At 44.0% G+C, this 20,472-nt stretch overlaps 1 protein-coding gene across 2 annotated transcripts in view; it reads left to right on the top strand.

Annotated features, from left to right (window-relative positions):
- The first annotated feature begins 959 nt into the window (after positions 1–959).
- The window catches only part of Sobp (sine oculis binding protein homolog), a 173,449-nt gene continuing 153,936 nt past the window's right edge, over positions 960–20,472 (top strand). For both annotated transcript variants that reach the window (XM_085842803.1, XM_085842802.1), the window contains exons 1-4: positions 960–1,205; positions 1,464–1,576; positions 14,904–15,042; positions 17,660–17,845. In XM_085842803.1, coding sequence (XP_085698929.1) covers positions 1,127–1,205; positions 1,464–1,576; positions 14,904–15,042; positions 17,660–17,845 — 517 coding nt within the window. In that variant the 5' untranslated portion in view covers positions 960–1,126. The remainder of the gene's footprint in view (positions 1,206–1,463; positions 1,577–14,903; positions 15,043–17,659; positions 17,846–20,472) is intronic.

Here is a 20,472-nt window from a genome sequence, read left to right as displayed (position 1 = left end):
CAACCCAAAAGACAGGGACAGGCGCAGCCGACCTTGGTCCAGGGCGTGGACAGAGGCGGCCCAAGAGGAAACACGTGAGCGCATGGAGGATGAGCTGGGCTTTGGAACCGGCAGAAGCGAGTCTGGTGGAAGAGTGTGGAACCCGATGGAGAGGAGAGGGTCCTGTCGTGCGTGGCGAGGGCGTGGGGCTTCTGGAGGGAGGGATCCTGAGCGCACAACAGTACCCACTAAGCCCAACCCTTCCCATTAAGCTCAGGGTACGGTGAGGGTGCAAGCCGGGTCACGGGGTAAAGATGCTACTTTGTAACAGAGCATAAGCTTGCCTTTGGGGCAGAGGGGGAAGGGAGACAGAAAGAGAAAGAAAATCAGGGAGCTGGAGGCTGAGTTGTCCTACTTCGAAGTCCTTCTCAGGAAGGCGAAAGCTTCCTGGCAAACAGTCTGACAGCGCGCTGTGCTGGGGACCCCTCTAAGCGACATTCAGCCTCCACACAGCCTGCCGTAGTCTTCGGAGCAGGACACTGGTGCCTGAGCGGTGGGTCCGGTCTGTGTTTCCCCCGCTCCCGGGCGCTGCAACCCCGGAGCCGAGTTCTCGCTCTGCCTTCAGGTCCCTGAGCCCTTTCAGCGCTCCACCTCCACCCTTCACCCCGCTATGTTTTGCCTCAGCGGCCTCTAGGTCACCCTCAGAAGCCAACTCTGAGCCCACCGGAGCCCACGTCACGGAGCTCGGGAGCAGGCAGGGGTCGTCGCGGGGAGGTGGCGGCTCCGAGTAGGGCCGGTGCCCGCCGCCCAGGAGCAGGCGGCCGACAGCAGCCCCCGGAGCCGCACAGCATCCGCGTCTACAACGACCGGGAAGCCACGCCCGCTCGCGAGCGGGGGGCTGGCCTTGTCCCCCCCCACCCCCCAGCCTCCCCTCCTTCGGACCCCTCCCCGCTCAGTCCCTCCCTCCGCCCGCGGCTCGGCTCGCGGGAGGCGCTGGGCGCCGGGGCTGGCGCGCTCTCCCGGGCGCACACACAGATCCACGCACGCACGCCCAGAGCAGCTGTCTCCGCCGTGGCCGGCGCTCCTCTCGCCCATGCGGACAGACAGAGCTCAGGAAGATGGCTGACGACTCCTTCGGGCCCCGAGGATGCAGCCCGGCGGCGGCGGGAGCGGGAGCGGCGGCGGCGGCACCGGCAGCGGCGGCAGCAGGAGCGGCGGCGGCGACGGTAGGAGCGGCGGCGGCGGCATCCCCGAGACTCCCCGGGCTACCCTTCCCCGTGACGGCCACTGACGGTCTCCGCCGCTAGAAGAGACCCCGCTCCTCCCTCGCCTGTCTCCCTCCACCCCCCCACCCCCCAGCCCCAGCCCCGGACCCGCTAGCACCGCTACCTCCGCCAGCGTTGCCACCATCAGCACCACCTCCACCTCCGCCACCGCCACCACCACCACCGCCGGCGGCGGCAGCAGCCATTTCATCTCCACAGAAACCAGACACAAAAACATGGCAGAAATGGAGAAAGAAGGGAGACCTCCGGAAAATAAAAGAAGCCGGAAACCCGCTCACCCCGTGAAGAGGGAGATCAACGAGGAGATGAAGGTATTTTCGGACTCGGGGGCCGGGGAGACCGAGCTCTTTATTCCGTCCGCTCCCTTCGGGCTGTTGTGTAGGCTGCGGGGGGGGGGGGGGACAGGGGCGCGCTTGTCAGTTTCTGTTGGGTCCCTGGGACGCCTCAGCTCCCCCTCCAGGTGCAAAGCCGAGGCCAACTCATGGGCTGCATCTCCGAAATCTGCCAACCTCAGATTTGATGGGGGCGGGGGGGTATACTATTTAACCTCACAAACCCTAGACTGGTACAGATGTTGCCGGGCGAGGGCACTGAACCCCAGTGGCGAGTGAGCATGGTGCAGTGGCTTTCCTGATGGTCGGTGTAGTATTTCTCCCTTTTTCGGAAATGAATCTCCGGACCCCTCCAAAGTTAAGAGCTGCAGGACCGGGCACCCGGGATACCTGGATTCCACCCCTTTCCCCGGTCCATCCCCAGGCTTGGTGATCCCGCTTTGCTCCAACTCGCCAGCTGCAGCGGTGTAGCTGTCAGTGGCGGAGGCTTGGGCCGGCGCGGGTCAGGGACGCTGCAGCCAGCGGGCTCGCCTCGCCGTCCCCGGCCGCTTCTCTCCGCCTCTGCCCCGGGTCTCCCGCTTGCCTCTGCACGCCTCACTTTCCAGTTAGCAGACCCGGCAAGTCCGGCTGAAAGCCAGCTGTCTGAGGGGCGGCCTCCGCAGCCGCCTGCCCATTGTTCGCGAAGGCCAGCTCCGAGTCCTCTCTGCGAGGCCGGGCGCCCTGCCAGGCCAGCGGTGCTCCAGAGGTGGCGAGCGCAGCCTCCTGGCGCTCCAGCTGTTCGCGTAGAAGCCCAAGAACACGGCTCAGCCTGGACTCTTCTGTCACCCCCCCCCCCCCAACCCCCGCTTCTTTATTTTCCTCAAAGTTGTGTGTTTTGCCTGGCAAGGATTTTATCTTGTGTGTGCATTATGAGTTTTTTGATTTGAAAAAGAAATCACTTTACGTACATATATTTGTTTTTATGATATTAAAATATATAAGGCTTGTTTTTTTTGCGTTTCTTGGTGTTCTCCACTTCTGCATGGAATCTTCAATACAGTCAGGTGACTTAGTCAGCTTTGGTTAAGTTTGTATTTGAAAAGCAAACTGGTTAAAATGGTATGGGACTAATTCACTGTTATTGCGGCTTGGTCATCTTCTTGGTTATAGCAAGCGTATTTGGTGAGGGTGCTGCGAGGACGCCCGCGTTTAGAAGGGGCAAACAGACACACATCTTATGTGTTTGTGAAACTAGGTGTATGTTCCTAGCTTTGCCTCTCTCCCGGGAGTTTTACTTGTATTCCACGCTTTGGAAGTAGGGCTTTTATTTTGGGAGGAGGTGGTGGTGGTGAAGAATTTAGTGTCTGGAAGCAGGAGTTATCCGTCTGGGAAAGTTAGGAAGCTTTGCCTTGGAAATTAATACCATTCCCTGTAACAGAAACCACTATTGATTCTAATGATAGACAATTTAAAAAAAAAAGAAAGAGATCTGTAAAAGTTGTTTTCTCTTCAAGAGGCAGAGTGTGTTCTGCAGTTCTGGCCCCTCCCTCCTGTCTTGCGTTTCTACATTACTTTTCCGTGTCGTTTTTAAATGGAGAGTGGGGGACGACCAGAGAAGGCCACCAGGCAACCACAGCTAGCTCTGGCCCTTTAAGATGCTGCCTAATGCCCTCTATATGGATGGCAGCTTTTAAGTTTCATAGGTTCTAGAATTACAAATTAGCTAATTTTAATCAAAACATGTGAAATGTTATCCCGGCTGGATATAAAGGCTGACTGTGCTCAATGCTTGGGGCTGGTGCTGTTGGCTTTGGCTGCAGGCACTCCGTGGTTTGGGAGATAGTTGTCCTTCTACAGTATAACAGATGTTTGTCTGAACTAGCGAGGAAGAAACAAAAACAACATTGTGTGAAGGGGAAAAATTACACAGTTTTTAGCCCATGCTGCAGGACTGAGTATGGGATTAACCTGGATGCACAGAACTTCCTCTTTTTAAAAATGTTATTTTTCTTTCTCTAAATTGCCTTCTACTATTTGAAGCCTCAATCCTTCTTTCATTCTGTGGCATTAAAAGATTTTTTCTTTTTTTTTTCTTTTTCTTTTTTTTTCTTTCTTTTTTTTCAGCACATAATTGAATTGTGGCATTTTTCTCTCTGGTTTGGAACAAAATGAAAGGGTCTGGCAAATTTGTTCAGTCATGTCCATGTATACCATGCCAGGGTGTTTAATGAATCTATAGGCATTCTTCTAATAAAACATCATAAAAAATATTTGTTTAAAGTAGCTTCTCAAAAATCACAGACTTACTTTGAACTCATGAATATTTTTCCTGATTTTAATACTAATAGCCACATCAACAACTTCCACCCCCACCCCTCCTGGTATTATTATCCCTTCAGCTTCCTGAACTGAAGTATAGGGTAACATAATAAGTTGGTTGCCCTGTATAAAATGTGTGCAACAAAATGTCATCCAGAACACAATGTAGCCTTGTACAACTTCATATCAGTGCCGCTGGGGCTGCCTGGCTGTATTTGCCTTCATCTGGACCAGTGTAAACTAAGCCCTGGTAAGTAATCACTGCCCAGCAGAAAGAAAGGAATGTATACAGCTAGCGGGGCCTAAGCTGTAAAAACGGAAACCTGAGCCCCCACTTCGGATCACATATCAAGGCTTGAAGGTAGGGGAAATGAAAGGGGAAAGGAGAGAGGAATGGAAAAGTCAGCCTGGGAAGTGGAGATCAGGAGGAGGCCCCCCTCGGGGAGATTTGGCCCAGGGATTAGGGAATTTTATCGCGGTGTACAGTGACCTACTCAGGTTTCAACACTCCTTGGATTGAGTTGCTTCTCTGTGAGCTGAAAGAAAAGGGACTGGTGTGTATGTGATTTTTTTTTTCTCCTTTGGGTAATAGAAAGGACACTGGTACAAGTGTCTATTTTAAGTGCAGCAAATGCAGAGTGTCGGGAGCGGCCGACAGAACTGCCTCACTCAGACACTTCAAGATTTTTCTAATCGTGACAATCACATAGTTAGCTAAAAATGGCTGGAGAAGCCAACCTCGCTGAGGTTTCGCTGACACCAGTGATGGCAGTGGGGGTGGTCTTCACGAGGCTGTGGGCTAATGCTGGCTGCTGTTTCACTAGATCAGATAGAGTTACATTTTCCTTATCACTGGTTTAATGGACATGGCAGTTGTAACAAATTTAAAATTTGATACAATATAATTTTGTGTGTGAAAAGTACACGACTTGGCATAGCTTGGCTATGGTGTCCTTCAGGGGAAATATCCTCCCAGCTGGAATGTTTGTCTTACTGTGAGCTTTGTGGCGTTTCTTTATCTTTTCTTCTCTGGATGCTGATTTTTCCTGGCTTATAGAAGAACTGAGCAGATTCTTCTGCTGTACATCGTTATAATTACGATGCCTTACTTAATAGGCATAGTAAAGAAGTAAAGAAGATGCTAAAAACTGAGCTAGCAATCAAAAAGTTGTATAGCTTGCTTACTTTGGGCTTCTAAGATGACTATGGGGATTCTATGTAAGTCAATGTAACTCTGATAGGCTGTTCCTTACATGTGTCATAGTTCATGGAAGTCAACACAGAAATTCCAACATATGGAAGAGTTAATTAGCTCAGGAATTTCCCCAGAACGTGGTAGATACCATATAAAAGCTATGTATTAATGAATGTACAAATTATATGTATATGTATATGTATATGTATATGTATATGTATATGTATATGTATATGTATATGTATATGTATATGTATATGTATATGTATATGTATATGTATATGTATATGTATATGTATATGTATATGTGTGTATACACACACACATATATAGTCAAGATATGTATTTGTGCATATAAATCTCAGTAAACTGTGCTCAGCAGGTCCCAAACAACACAATTCAAAATTTTCTAAACTATAAATAGAGATAATGAGTCAAATTTTTATCTTTTAAAACTTTGACCAATCTAATGTGCTCAGATTGGGTGGGCGCTCTGACCTGGAGACCTCCCATTATTCTTAATTTACTTACAACGTTTGGCTTCTTTATCAAGAACTCAACTACAGGGCTCTTTGTGTGAAATGTCACAAGATCTCACTTTTGCTGAAGGTTTCTGTCTACAAATATCATCAATAACTAATTTGTGGCTAAAATTATACTTCGGTCTTGTCTCCCACAGTTTGAGGGGTTCACATCTGTTAGGATTAGTAGGAAAATTTCCATGGGATTTTCTGGTTGGTTCTCTGATGGTCTCTGTTGGGTTTTAGAAATGTTAATTGCTGGGACAGGAAAGGAAGCTGCAGAATTGAATGACTTGATGTTATAAAAGAAAGGGATAGAAATCAGAGGATGGCCTGGAAAAGCCCATGTGCTTAAGGCTGAAATGGACTTATGTCCAAAATAGGTATATCTTAAGGCTTAGCTTGGGAAACACCATTCTGGGGCCAGTTGCAGTATGCCTCAGGATCTTAGTAAGTGGATTTGGGACCAACCTCTACTGGAGACCTTTAACACATTATATCAGACTGAGCTGGAGCCTCAGGTGTGCTATGTGGCAGGGCTAAGGACTAAGGTAAGTGGGGCATAACCCTAGCCCCTTGGGAGCAGGGTTGGAATACTGCTGAGCACTTCTCCCAGTTACTCATTACGACTGGACCGACCTTAAGAGGTGGTACGAGGGCTCTGAGAGTTAAGCCTTCTGCTCTGGTAGAATGGGATTTTTATGAGTCTCCATTGGTGACTGGATGAGTATGGTGAGTGGTATAATACCACTCTCTAAGCCTTACACAGCTTGTAGGCTCCAGATACTAGGAAATGGAAAAGGAGCCCTTCACTTCCTCCCGAATCTGAAATAAGCATTTGCAATAGAAGAAAATGAGTCTGACAGACTCATTCCCTTCTGTGTTTCCTGCCTCGCGGCCTGCCAAGCGCTGCTCCAAGGAGCCAAGCCCTGCTTTTCTTCTGTGAAAGACAGACAGACTTATAGGAACGAAGAGGGAACGGAGTTCTAAGGAAAGTCCAAAACAGGGCCTCAATGAAGAGTAAATATTAGCGAGCACAGTGGTTCTCTAAACGGGGACTTTCGGAGAAAGGCCAGACTCTTTGGATCTTGATGTCCAAGGAAATGTCTGTGTTTGACTTAAGAAGGCTTTACACTTCTATTTTTTTTTTTTTTGGAAAAGAATAAGGTGTTAGATTAGAAATGAGAAGGTGGGACATAAACTATATTCCTGGGGTCTAAAACTTCCTCTTCAGGACTGAGATATTGGCCACACTTGCTTTCTCTAATGAAATTATTGAATATTTTCCTGAAAGAGAGGGGATATTACAGTGTAGAAGGAGGCAAAAAAATAGACCACTTTTTAAAAACAGTGCTAGTTGAAACATAGAAACAGACATGGATGCGCCTATGAGCAAGGTCTGCTGAATGTATATTTTAGGGTCTGTAGACTGATAGATGGTTGTTAGTATCTCTCCTCTGACAAAAGCCTTGGGAACACCAAACTTCAGGAAAGCCAATGTCTCTGACACAGACAGGAAAAAAAATGCAACAAGTTTTGGTGACTTAAGTTGTTTTAAGGCTACTTTTGCAGCTGTGATAAGACACAGCTGCATGCAGCTGTACACCTGCCGTGCCTGCCACTGTGCCAGCCCAGCCAGTAGCTATACGTTTCCAGCATTCCTTTGACTCTTTTAGGGCAGTTGATGTCTTGGCAGTAAAGTACAATGAGGCACGTGATTGTTTACTGTACATGTCATGGAAGCAAGACAGATTTTATATGCGGCAGCACATGATTTTGGTTTTATATGACAATTGTATAACTGTGGAGTTTGGAAAATATCAGTAGAGAAGAAGGACTCTTCTCAGTTGTTCTAGGTGTGTATTGGTGTTATAATGTATCCCCAGCATTAACTATTAAGATCATTGTGGAGATGGCTGGTAACAATGTTGCAAAGTAACCCAAAATAAAGCACTGTGATTGTCTGTAAAGGACTTGAAGCTAGGAAACTATAGCCAGACAAATAAAAACAGAGTTCCCTGTATACAGTCTATACCACTCAGGCCACTCAGGCCACTTGTCTTCATTGCCCATGGTTATGGCCACCTAATGAGTCATCCGTGGGGAGTCAATCTTCTGCCATCTGACCCAGTGGGACTATAAATGTGGAAGCACTTTGTAATCTGTGAGGGGCTTTTTACACATCTCTTCTGCACTATCTAAATTCCACTTCCTGACCTTTCTCTTAGCATAACCATAAAATAAAACTAGTCCACTGGGTCTGTGTTACGAGAGACATCTTAGACTCAGCTGCTGGCCCCTCCTCAGCACAGAGCTGAGCCTGATCTAAGCGAGTACATTCTTACTCCGACTGGAATGGAGCAAGGCTTCGCCTCTCTCTCTTTCCTTATCTATCTCTCTTAGCAAGTCCATGAGACTTTAAGAGTTGACCCCACAAGTCAGGCAGAACATACGGACACAGCAAGAGAGAGAAAATATTTTCCAAAACTAATTATCATTCTATAATGCTATGGTTATATCGATAACCATGCCTAGCAGAGACTATCAGAATCTCCTCTCCCCAGAACCCTCTCGCCCAGCTTGTGAATTGTTCTGGATTGGGAGTTTCCTTTTCCTTTGAAAGTGCTTCTCATGTGCTCTGCTTTTTGATAATACATGTCAGAATGTTGTGAAGTTCAGTAATGTAACTGACAGTTTCTTTTTTATTACCATTTAAATTGTGGGTGTGACGGATATGGTTGCCTATGAGTGAAACTATAGGTTAATTAATTTTCATTGAAATTAGCTTTTTATTTTTTATAAAAACAGCACACAATCATGGCAGAGATAGGAGAAGGAGGAATAGAAATGGGCCAAGAGTGGGCTTGGTGAGACGCTTAGCTCTTAGGGGCACACAATGCTCTTACAGAGGCCTGACTTGAGTCAGAACCACTCATGTTAGGTGGCTCACATCTGCCCGTAACTCTTGCTCCAGAGGATCTGATGCCCTCATCTGGCCTCTAAAGGCACTGCACACATAGGTACACATACTCCCACACAGTATAAACACACACATACACTACAGCACAAATAATAAAAGTCATCAAATAAATCTCAGACAAACAATAGAAAGAAAAATAAAGCTCTAATTTCCCCCACTAAACAAAATTATTGTCAGCATCTTATATATTTTTTGCTGGTTTCCATGTTTGATGTACAATTTTTAAAAAGCAATGGATTTTCCTTTAAAACTTATTATAGCTTTTCAAGTTACTAAAATGTATTTACCACACATATTTTAGTGGCAAAATAGTATTTTATTGTATGATTAGACTGAAATTTATTTAACAAAGTTCCAATTGTTTGACACTTAGGGTTTTTTTTCCCCTAAGAGAACAGCATTGAGATAAGAATTTCTGAACATATATCTTTTTGTACCTCTTTTCTTAGGTTAGTTGCTAATGGATACAAATAGAATTGCCAAGTCAAATGGTATTTAAATGTTTAAAGATTTTAATTCACAGTTAAATTATCTTTTCTGAAAGTTGTAGCAATTAGAGTTCTCAGAAATATGAGTGTTCTCACGAGTATTATCGTTTTCTTTGAAGAAAACAGAGATAGGCCTCACTCACATAGCCCAGGCTGACCTTGAAATCCTTATGTAGCAGACTTAGGCCTTGAGTTTCCGATCCTCCTGCTTCTACCTCTGCAGAGCTGTGATTGCAGGCATGTGCCACAATGCCCAGCTTATGCAGTGCAGGGGACCTGACTTGGGACTCTGTACATGGTAGGTGAGTGCTCAACCAACTATATTTCTAGCTCTGAGTGTTGACATTTGTATAAGACCGCTAGTTGAATGAGAAGAGTGTCAAAGGAACATTATGGGAATTTAGATTCAAGAAGAATGTACATAGTTCATATATATATATATATATATATATATATATATATATATATATATTAGAGAGGGGCTGAGTGATGTCTTAGTGGGTAAAGTGCTTGTTGTACAAGTCTTAAGACCTGAATTCAGATCCCCAGGACCCATATAAAAACGCAGGTGCAGCTGCATGCCTGTAACCTCAGCTCTAGAGTGCCCCGGGGGACAGACACTGGGAGACTTGTGAGGCTTTATACATGCCAAATCTAACTGAATCAGTACTCTCCAGGGCCAGTGAGAAAATTTGAAAAAAAATAATGTGGAGAAGCCACTGAGGGCACTCCCACTTCCTCCTGTTCTCCATACACACGTGCACATGCGTCCTCACACACATGTGCACACACAGACACAAGAGGCCTTGAGAAAGAGATGGGGGTGCCCATTTGAAGTGCAAAGCACTCAGCCATGTGTGATGTCAGAAAGTGCTAGAGCGAGAAGATTCAGTTTTAAGCGTCAATTTTGCACATCCCATCTCCAACAATGCAAACTAATTAGGGGAGTTCAGGCCAATGATTTGCAAAGGTAAGCAAAATGTCCACAGAGACAGATGTAGATGTGTCCTGGCTGGAAATCACTTGACAACACCCACACCCTGCAGTATGATTTCGTTGTAAGTTCTTGGTTGATCCAGGAGGTAAATTCTTTGGAATTGCTGGCCCCTTGCCACTGAATCTATAGTAGAATTAAGCCTGGCATAAGAATCAGAAAATTAATTGTAACAACGTGATTGCCAAAGCAAGACTCACATAATGACACTACCAGTTGACTGCCAGCAAGGATGGGGGAACTCTCACAAGGCCCCGCCCATAAGTCTTCACTATGCTCGGGCAGTTAGTGTCTGCTGAGAGGAGGGAAGCGATCTTCTCCATGGAGAAGCCCTCTGATAGTATCCCATCCCAGGAGGCCATGCCCAAGAACACAGAACACATGCACAATAGCAAAAGGAACATAGTCGTGTGTGTTTACACGTTTCTATATGCAACGATAATAAAGGAGAGGCAATAAATTTGAGAGGGAGTGGGGAACACTGGAAGAATTGGACAAGGATGGATGAAGGGTGGGAATGGTGTACTAATGTATGAAATTTTCAAAAACTATTAGAGGAAAAAAAAGAATGAAAACACCTCTGTTTTGGTTCTGATGTTTCATGATCTGCCATGCTCTGATCTTCTGTTGTCAATTGAGGACTTCACTTCAGTTCACCAGAAGTTTATTGTGGAAATGAAACACCCATCACACAGGGCTATTGAAAGGAACACTAGATTTAAAGGATGTGGTAACACTGCTAACTGCTCTAAGTCTCAGAAATTATCATTATAATTTTAGTGACCTATTTTCCAAACCCAAATTGGACCACATGGTATGAGAGAGGATTTTTGTGTCACTTCCAAAGGCAAGAAGCAGTCTGCAAAATATAATTCAGATGCCAAAATATTGCAATTTTTGGCACATTTTGATGGTTTGTGAGAACAATGATAAAGTATTTGAAATAATGATTGCTCAGTAAAATTTATGTTGTGTGAGCACCATAATTTTGAGTTTTTTGTTTGTTTGTTTGTTTTTGCAAAAACTTGATGGTTTTTACACATAAGTAGAAGCTTAGTTATTTCATATAATTGTAAAGCTAGGAGAAACTTCTGCAGAACATTTCATATTATGTATGTGGGTGTTTTGCATACATGTATGACTATGCACCACATGTGTGCCTGGTGCTTTTGGAAGCCAGGAGAGGGCATTTGATTCCCAGGGATTGGACTTACAGATGGTTGCTAGTTGCTATGTAGATGCTGGATTTGAACTTGGGTCCTTTGGAGGAGCAACCAGAACTTTTAACCTCAGAGCCATTTCTCCAGCCCTCGAGGAACTTTTAAGGGTTTCATGCCTTAGGTCTTCAGGAAATCAAAAGAAACACTGTTTGAAGGTAGGAGGCAGAAGCAGATTTCATGCCCTCTCCCCTTAGTACATCTATCTCCACTTAATACTGAGCATTACTATTTACAGTTATTCAGAATTTTAACTCTTATCGCCTGTGTCCATCCCTCCTTTTAAACAAACAAACAATAAACAAGAAGGAACATAAGAAAGGACTAAGAAAGGACATAAGAAACATTCATCAGAAAGGACTTTTAAATTGAAAATTGGTTTTAAAAGAACAATATTATAAGAACTTTAAAATGCAAAGCAAGGTGTGCCTTTAATCCCAGCACTCAGTGACAAAGGCAGGCAGATCTCTGTGACCTTGAGGTTAGTCTGGTCTACATAGTGAGGTCCAGGCCAGCCAGAGCAACATGGTGAGACGCTGTTTTGTTTTTGTTTTTGTTTGTTTGTTTAAAGCTGAAACAATATATATTGGAATTCTCTCCATGAAAAACTTGATATCATGCCTAGGCCATAAACATTTCACAGTTTACCTCATCTGGAATGTTAGAAAACAGTGGTAAAAGTGTATTTCATTTACTTCCGTGTAGCAACATAACGCTGTCTGGCATATTAAACTCTGTATAGAAACTTAGGCCATTAAATGGTTTACTCCTTGAGGATATTTGGCTTTCTTAACAAACTGTGGGTGTGGCTGAGGTTGTAGTCTATCTCTTTTTGGGTTTAGTTTTATTATTTGTGTGTGTATGTATATATATATATATATATATATATATATATATATATATATGCTTGAATGTATGTCTCATTATGTGTGCAGTACCCATAGGGGTCAGAAGAGGGCACCAGATCTCCTAGATCTGGAGTTACAGACACTTGTGAGCCACCTTGTGGGTGCTGGCAACTGAGCCAAGGCCCTCTGGAAAAGCAGTCAGGGCTGACTGCTGAGCCTCTCTCACCCCTACAGTCAATTTCTTATTACGCCTGTATATGTTCACTTTCTCCTTTTCAATGTACCCCCCTTCCTTAAACAGTTTGAGACTTACCACTTGATCTTCTATATGCCTGTTGTTTCTGTCCCTGCGCTCAATATATCAGAACAACATGGCATTTATTTTCATTTGCAGTGACAAGAAAAGAAACATTTTACAGTCACTTCCCTGACATTTATAGTAACTTGAAAAATCATGGAATCGATCAGATTCATACTGACTCTCCTGTGATGAGTTTCTATAAGAGAACATGAACAAAACAATTTTTTTTTGTTAAAATGCCCAAATAATGTGCTTTTATTGTGAATAATGCAGTTGAGGTTTTCAGTTTTTACCTGATGTCTAGAAATTCTGTGTCTGTCTCTCAGATTGGTTCTGAAGGGATGAATGGATTTGCAGCTGGACTAAGACAAACAAATTTATGTCCTCCGCTGGGAAGTTGACACATGAATTATGCACTTGTGGCCTTTGTGTGGCTGCAGAGCTTAGACACAGTGGGGGAAGTTGCATTTATCAAGCAGGGTACTGCAAGCCTCCTAGCCTAGACTAGGAAGGATGCACAAAACCAGATGTAGTAGCCGGGAGTCGCTATGCAGCAGATCATCTGTCTTATTGGCAAGATTCTCTTAGAGATTGGGGCAAGCAGCAAGCAGACCAGTGCTATGTCTCGAGCCCAGCTTTTAACACTGTTGGGAATTGATTTTGACGTAAGAATCACCTTTGTGTGCTGAGACACTGTCACTGCTGGGTTAGTGAAAGGATTGGGTGTTAGGGGACAGTGACAGTTCATTAAAGGAATCTCCTTTGGTGAATTGGAATAGCATTTAGCCCAGTCCTCCGTGGTGTCTGTCCCTGAAGTCCCTTTGCTTATTATTCATAGCAAGCATATCATCATCACGTATTCATGGAAGAATGTCTATTTAATGTGGACACGGGCAGCCATCAGAAAGAATAAATGCCTCACTAAAGTTTGATATGGCTGGCTGTTAGCCACATGGATGGTGGCACTAAATCAATCTGGCTAATTTTTTTTTTAATTACCAGTATATTAAACCATCACAGATTGACCCAGTTGGATCTTAGAACTTAAGTGGATACTAAACAACAACAAAAAGTAGCATCCTGTGGGTGGCTCAAAAGGCCAGGGTTCTTTCCGTGGTTCTGTTTTGTCTGCTATGGAACCCCTCTGAGATCTGAAGTCACAGAATTTAAGGAAACATGGGACACATGTTGAGGGTCTCGCCACTTGGGCTTAGCTTTGGAGTTCCATTTAGGTGTATAAATTATATACCCCGGTGGGATTCAGAAATGACATCTTCAAAGGAGAATATGAGATCCTCTGAGCTACAAAGATGTAAGGACATATGGTATTCCTAGTTTGAAAGATCTGTGGTACCCTGCCTGATAGCTGTCTAAAGCACGAAGGTCAGTAGCACAAATAGGCTTTACATTTTTGTTTCTGGACCTAAAATGGATAAATTGATAGACACAGTTACTTGGCATATGTATTTAATCTGTCAACCACACCTACTATTTTCAAACTTTGATATCTTCAGCAACAGTGACAACAACCTTACATTCACATATTAGTTTATAGTTCATAAAGTAGTTTTTATCTTAAATCCAGCTGAGTAGTAACCTTCAACTTTGTTGGTACTTTTATGACAGAATGAATCTGTCACTAATAAAATTTATAGAACAAAGTATCCATCAAGCTAACAAATACCTTAGAAAATAGTTAAGAGGGACCCTTAAAGCCTACTCATTTTTTTTTTCGGTATGATCCTGGTTGACAGTTGAGGTTTGTTTGTTTGTTTTGTTTAAGATTCTGTTCTATTACCCCGGAGCTCTTGACTCTAGCTGCATATGTATCAAAAGATGGCCTAGTCGGCCATCACTGAAAAGAGAGGTCCATTGGACTTGCAAACTTTATATGCCCCAGTACAGGGGAACATCAGGGCCAAAAAGTGGGAGTGGGTAGGTGGGAAGGTATGGGGGACTTTTGGGATAGCATTGAAATGTAAATGAGGAAAATACCTAATTAAAAAAAAGATTCTGTTTTATTGGCAGTAAGAAGCACGTTAAGTAACAACACCGAATCAGAAAGTAATTCTAACTTAAATTAGAACTACAAAAAGGCCTTTTATTTTTAAAATCCTTTCTTAGGTTTTGTTTTGCATGCTTCCTTTCAATATTTTTGTACTAGTGCAGAACTTAAACTTTGCAGAATATATACTAAAGCAAGACTTTCTATCCATAGATGAAACCGACAAGTGCTTTTTTATTGTCCTTAAATTGCGACTGTCTGAAGGCCTGTCACGATTGGAAGAGTCAGTCTGTGATTTAAATGCATCACAACTCTTGAACATGATTGAAAAGCGAGCAATCCTCTAGGGGACGTGGGGCCGGCATGAAATGGGATACGGCTAACAGAATTTAACGTGTACGTTCTTTTCAAATAGTTATTGATCACAGGACTAAGTAGTGGCTGATGCTTCTCTTTCAGAACTTTGCAGAAAACACCATGAATGAACTCCTTGGCTGGTATGGCTATGATAAAGTTGAATTAAAAGACGGTGAAGATATTGAATTCAGAAGCTACACTACTGATGGAGAAAGCCGGCAACACATTTCTGTTCTCAAAGGTAAAGACGTTTGACGGCTCTTTGCTCGTGCAAAGAGCCAGGGACCTTCTCCACCTGCCAGAACTGAGTCGTTGTGGGTTTCCTTGTGTTATGAACACAACTCGTTTAAGCCCCAGCTCCTCATGCAGTGGGCGGTGACCCCATATGATATTGAGTAACGAATGTGTGAGTTGTGCAAACTTTGGCAACAGTAAACAGTTTGGGAAGATACAGTGCCCCCCCTCCCCAGATTAATTGCAGATCAATGTGTAACGCGCGGAAGGCATTTCTGGCAGTGTGTGCGTGTGATGGATCATACGACTTCACTGTAGTCTTAGATCTGAGCATGTAATATGAGTGCTTTGCCCTGTGCGGGTTGTTGTGCTGAACAGTGCCCACAAAGTCCTCCTGAAACAGCTTAGCTTTCATTCAAGACTGTTATAAGTAGCAGTGTTCTTATTATACACACAAACTTCTCTGCTCTTACAGAAGTGTAATTGCTTAATTGTGGACAGCGAAGACTTAATATTTTCTAATGTCATTCCTCAGTATGCAAGTAGACTATCTGGCTTTTTAAAAATGTCATTTGAGCAGCTGACTTGAACTGCATGTTTTGGGAAAAAAAAATCAGTAAATGGATTTTTGGATTAGGATTAGGACCGAATTTCCAATAACTTATGAAATAACTTTAAACATACTCCTGCTGTTTTGTAGTGTATATTCTGCGTGGTGGCATTCTCAGGACTGACTATAAGTCAAAATATAGATCAGCCTTGAGAAATATTGATGCTATTCTACATCACACACTGTCAGATATTCAGCAGAGATCTGCTTCCCTCTGTGTAATTTTACAAGTGCACCCATTTCGATAACACACAAACAAACTTGCCTTCCTCTTTAATAAGGGGCAAACATGCTTGTATAATTATGATGGAGTTGGCTTTTTAGGTCATTTGTTTGTGACGTGTCATCAGCAAGTATTTGATGTGTGCATGTACTTTATATACCTGTACCCCTAGTGCTGTGTAGACATTGCTTGGGTGAGAGGGGCTGGAAGTGGAAGGGTTTCAGGACTTCTTTAAATGTATCCCAGTTGTGCTTTCCTGTAAGCAGAGTTCCACAGAACACCAGAGCTCAACAGAAAACAAAAATAGACACCGCTCTGTCTCCTTCCAGCAATGGGAAAACCAGGCCAGGGCAGAGGAGCTTAACTCTGTGCTCCTGCTGCAAGTTCAGGGAAGCAGTGTTTGCTGGCTCTGAGCTCTTTGTCCATTTGATGCCCTGTCAGGCCTGGGCCTCCTGTGCAGTGCAATGCTGGGTCTCTCCGGTCGGATAGCATGAGGGGTTCGTGGTTCTCTTGGGAACCCTCCTCCTTCCTTATGTTTGGATGGGTCCTAAAAGGAAGTCTTGTTTTCACTTTGTGTGTCAGGTTTTCCATCTTTCTCTACTCCATGCTCTCGCAGAGGGGAAGAAGAGCAGAATAAATTGTAGATGATCAAAGTCCAGCTAGAGAGTGGAGATTGTAGAGGAAGGGCAGAGCAGAGCCCTGCTGACGCTTAGTGAACAGCAGTGCCCAGGACCTGAGTGGGGAGCCCACGTGACTCCAGAATTAGTAAACCTAAATTTGGAATGAGAGTCTGCTTATGGATACAAGAGGAGGGATGTGTGAAGGAGTGTCAGTAAAATGTGGGTACTACTGACTGATCCTTATCACTGCCTGCTGGCTCTGTGTTTGTGTTGTGTCCAGACCTCTCGGCACAATACCCGTTCAAACATTTCCTTTCCAGTCTTTAAGAGAGAGCTTCTTCTTCTTATGTGCCAGGCAATGAAATGTAAATGAGCCGTCCTGCAGGCATGCGGAGTTAAATGTACATGACAAATTTTATGTTAAGCTTGCTATGAAATTGTACACATCACACTCTGAAGATAGTATCATCAATTTCACTGTAAATGAAAAATGCAAGTCCTGAGCTTATAGTGTATGAACTAATAGCCTTAGTAATACTTCTCCTGGGTGATATGCTTTGCCTCTGGGGAACATGCAAAGAGTCCCGTGCTTCTCTCATGGTTGAGATTGTGTGTGTGTGCATGTATGATAAAAGGATTTCCACTTTTTTCATCTTTAACAATATTAATATTGTTACCAATCATTAATAAATATTATTAATATTATATTACCAATACCCAGTGCAACAATAGGTTTTTAATCATTGGTTTATTTGATTATCCCATGGCTTAGATTTAGAAAACAGTGGGCATAGTTGTCACTCTGGGCATTTTCGGCTTCCTCCCATAGCCAGAGTGTGATGCTTGCTTTCTATCACTTTGTTCGTGGAAAACGTTAAGTACCTCTCAATTTGCTATGGGGTTTTATGGTGCTAGAATACGGTGCCCATGCTTCACCTGGGATATCAGCTATCGCAGTGGAGCATATTTTAAAGAAAAGCCCACTGGAAATGGTTGATAGCCAAACTCTAAAGCTTCAGGAAGGACTGTGGAGTTCTGGGAAACTGCTGAAAGGCTTGAAAGAAAGACTTTGTTCTGTTACAGAACCAACGGGCCTGAAGAAATAAGGGAAGATTTACGTGCACTGAGTAAGTTCTTGGTTATATTGGGTGATTTTTCTTTTCTCTTACAGAAAATTCTTTGCCAAAACCAAAATTACCGGAGGACAGTGTTATTTCATCTTACAATATAAGCACAGGCTACTCAGGCCTTGCCACTGGGAATGGACTCAGTGACTCACCTGCAGGGTCAAAGGACCATGGCAATGTGCCTATTATTGTCCCTTTAATCCCACCGCCTTTCATAAAGCCGCCAGCAGGTAAGCATGCCTGGGATTGCCGTCCATAGTGATCTGGTACCGTAATCTGATTGTCACTGTTTTAAGATAAAACGGTAAAGGCTCAACTGAAATAGAGATGTTTGAGGGATGCTATAGATAAGTGTTAGTGTACGACACATATTGCTTAGAGTATTGCTGCTGTTATCCGAAGCATTTCCTTATCCACTTCTGCTTGGGCTGAAGCCTCCCACTGACTCCACACCTGTTCTACCACTAGACTCAGGAAAAGAGAGTTTCCTTTTCTGAAAGTCACCTACTTTGTATCTTTTGTTTTAAGAATCAAATAAATACAAGGAATGGTTAACCAAAAAGTACATATAACCAGACAGGGTGGTGCAGGAGGACGACCAGGTCTTTGGGGCATTTTCTGAGGAAAGGGATAATTTTGTAAAAGACATATGGCAGGCATGTTCCTGAACATGCCTGCCCTAAATCCATTCAAGAAACAAGTTACATTATGTATCGTCTCTACAGAATTCTTCCTAATTCCTGCAAAGCTGTCTCTGAGCACCTAAAAGGAGAGACATCTGAGTTTCACTTGCATGGAAATGTAATCAGTTGCTTTATATTTCCAGAAAATGAGATGAGCGTGCATTAGACCTTAGTGGCAGGGAGCTGAGCAGGAGGGTGTTCATTGTGGCTTACAGATGTAGTTCAGGCGACAAGAGCCTGCCAATAAAACATTGTCAGGCTTGCTGCGAAATGTGGGGATTATGCTAGCACGCTCTGTTTTTATTATTATTTTTATGTGTATGGAATTGAACATTGACAGGTACTGTGCTATAACAGCAATATTTATACTAACTAACGCTGTGTTTATATTTGAGAGGATAGACATTTGTGTTTCTGTAACAGTGAGAGCATTTTCAGGTACAAATGTCTCAAGTTTGTGTTACATTTGGCCACATTCTCTTATTGGCCTATTAAAGTTTAACAAATAAAACTGACCTATCATATAGAGGTCATTTGAGATATTATTTAATTAAAACTTATTGTCATTAAAATCATTGTTAGTCCTAATTACTAATATAATTAGTGTATCATATAATATTTCCCTTATTAGTGATCCGATTTTTCTTTGGCTGATGGTTTGATGAAACAGAGGGAACCGCTGTTTATCTCCCAAATACATATTTTGCACAAACCAGTTGGTGAGAAAAGGGTAGGTAATTTCTTAACCTGTAGCGTTCCCGACTGGTCGCATATTCTGCGGCTTAGCTGAGGGTGCCTGCTGGGTGTATTGAGTGAGTTTGATTAAGTAGGAGGACCGAACAGACTTCAGACCGAGAAGCCCAGTTTAACTCTAGCCTGTTCACTCACCAGCTCTCTGAAAGGGGGCAAGTTCTGCCAGCTCTGTTTCTTTCAGGTTCCTCATTTTTTTTTCCATTAATTTGTTTATTCACTTTACAACTCAGGCACAGCCCCCTTCCTCCTGGTCCCCCATCACACGGCCCCTTCTCTTGCCCCTTCCCCTTCTCCTGACAAGGGGGAGGTCCCCCCTAGGTACCAACCCACCCTGGCACCTCAAGTCATTGTAGGATTTGGCACATCCTTTCCCACTGAGGCCAGACAAGGCATCCCAGTTAGGGGACCAGGATTCATAGGCAGGCAACAGAGTCAGGGTAATCCCCCTCTCCAATCGTTGGGGGATCCACATGAAGACCAAGCCACATTCTGATATGTATGTGTGGGGTGGGGGTGGGAGTAGAGGTGGGGGGACCCTAGGTCCAGTCTGTATATGTTCTTTGGTTCAGTTTCTGGGAGACCCCAAGAATCAAGGAACCTAAAGTAGATAGGGACTCCATAAGACACCAAGAGAGTAAGCTAACCTGGACCCATGGGTGCTCCCATTTCCTCATTTAAAGAATGGGCTTACAGTCCTACCTCATGGGGTAGTTGCAGAGTTGAGAAAATGTACACTTAGCGCCTGGACAGCTATGGCACGAAAGTTAGCGTACACCTTCCCTTTACCCCCACACCACCACCCCCGCACCTTCCCCTCCCCTTCTTCTCCTAATTCTGCACTAGAGTCTTCATGCACATCATCTTCGTGCATAGAAAGTTGTGCACCCAAAATGCAAATACATGGCTAACTTTATTTGAGCAGAGAAAACAGCTTGAGGAATTAGCATAGCTGAGGCTAGCGCTAGGGAGGCCAGAGAACCTGCCCTGGAGTTTCCTGTGGAGCCAGCCACGTGGAATTCAAGCACACAGCTTCCATTTAACTCTAATTCCACACCAGATCAGGAAATAAATATGCAAAAGGATAGAGGCCAAAAACTGAGCCTTGGAAGTCTGAGCCGGAGGAACGCTGAGGAATTAGAAGCCAGAGTAACCAAACACCAGTGGTTTTATGCTGTCTGCTGTGGAACTCTAAGGCACTAATCCGTGGAAAACAGAGTGTAGGGAAGGACATCTTTACTTTTCTGTGTGTGCTCTGACCCCTGGCCCTGTCTGTCTCCATGTGATGGGATCCAAGAACGTTCTCTGCCTTCTAGGTCTCCCCAGGCAGAGAGACGGCCCTTGATTCCATAACTAGGGCTGGGTTAGTAAACCTTTCCTGTGAAGAGATGGGTGGTACTGTAGACTTCCTGGGCCACAGTGTC

The sequence above is a fragment of the Mus caroli genome, unplaced genomic scaffold (genome assembly GCF_978045245.1).
Source record: "Mus caroli unplaced genomic scaffold, Mus_caroli_1 scaffold_9, whole genome shotgun sequence".
Taxonomy (NCBI): Eukaryota; Metazoa; Chordata; class Mammalia; order Rodentia; family Muridae; genus Mus; species Mus caroli.
This window is presented reverse-complemented; position numbering and strand designations above follow the sequence as displayed.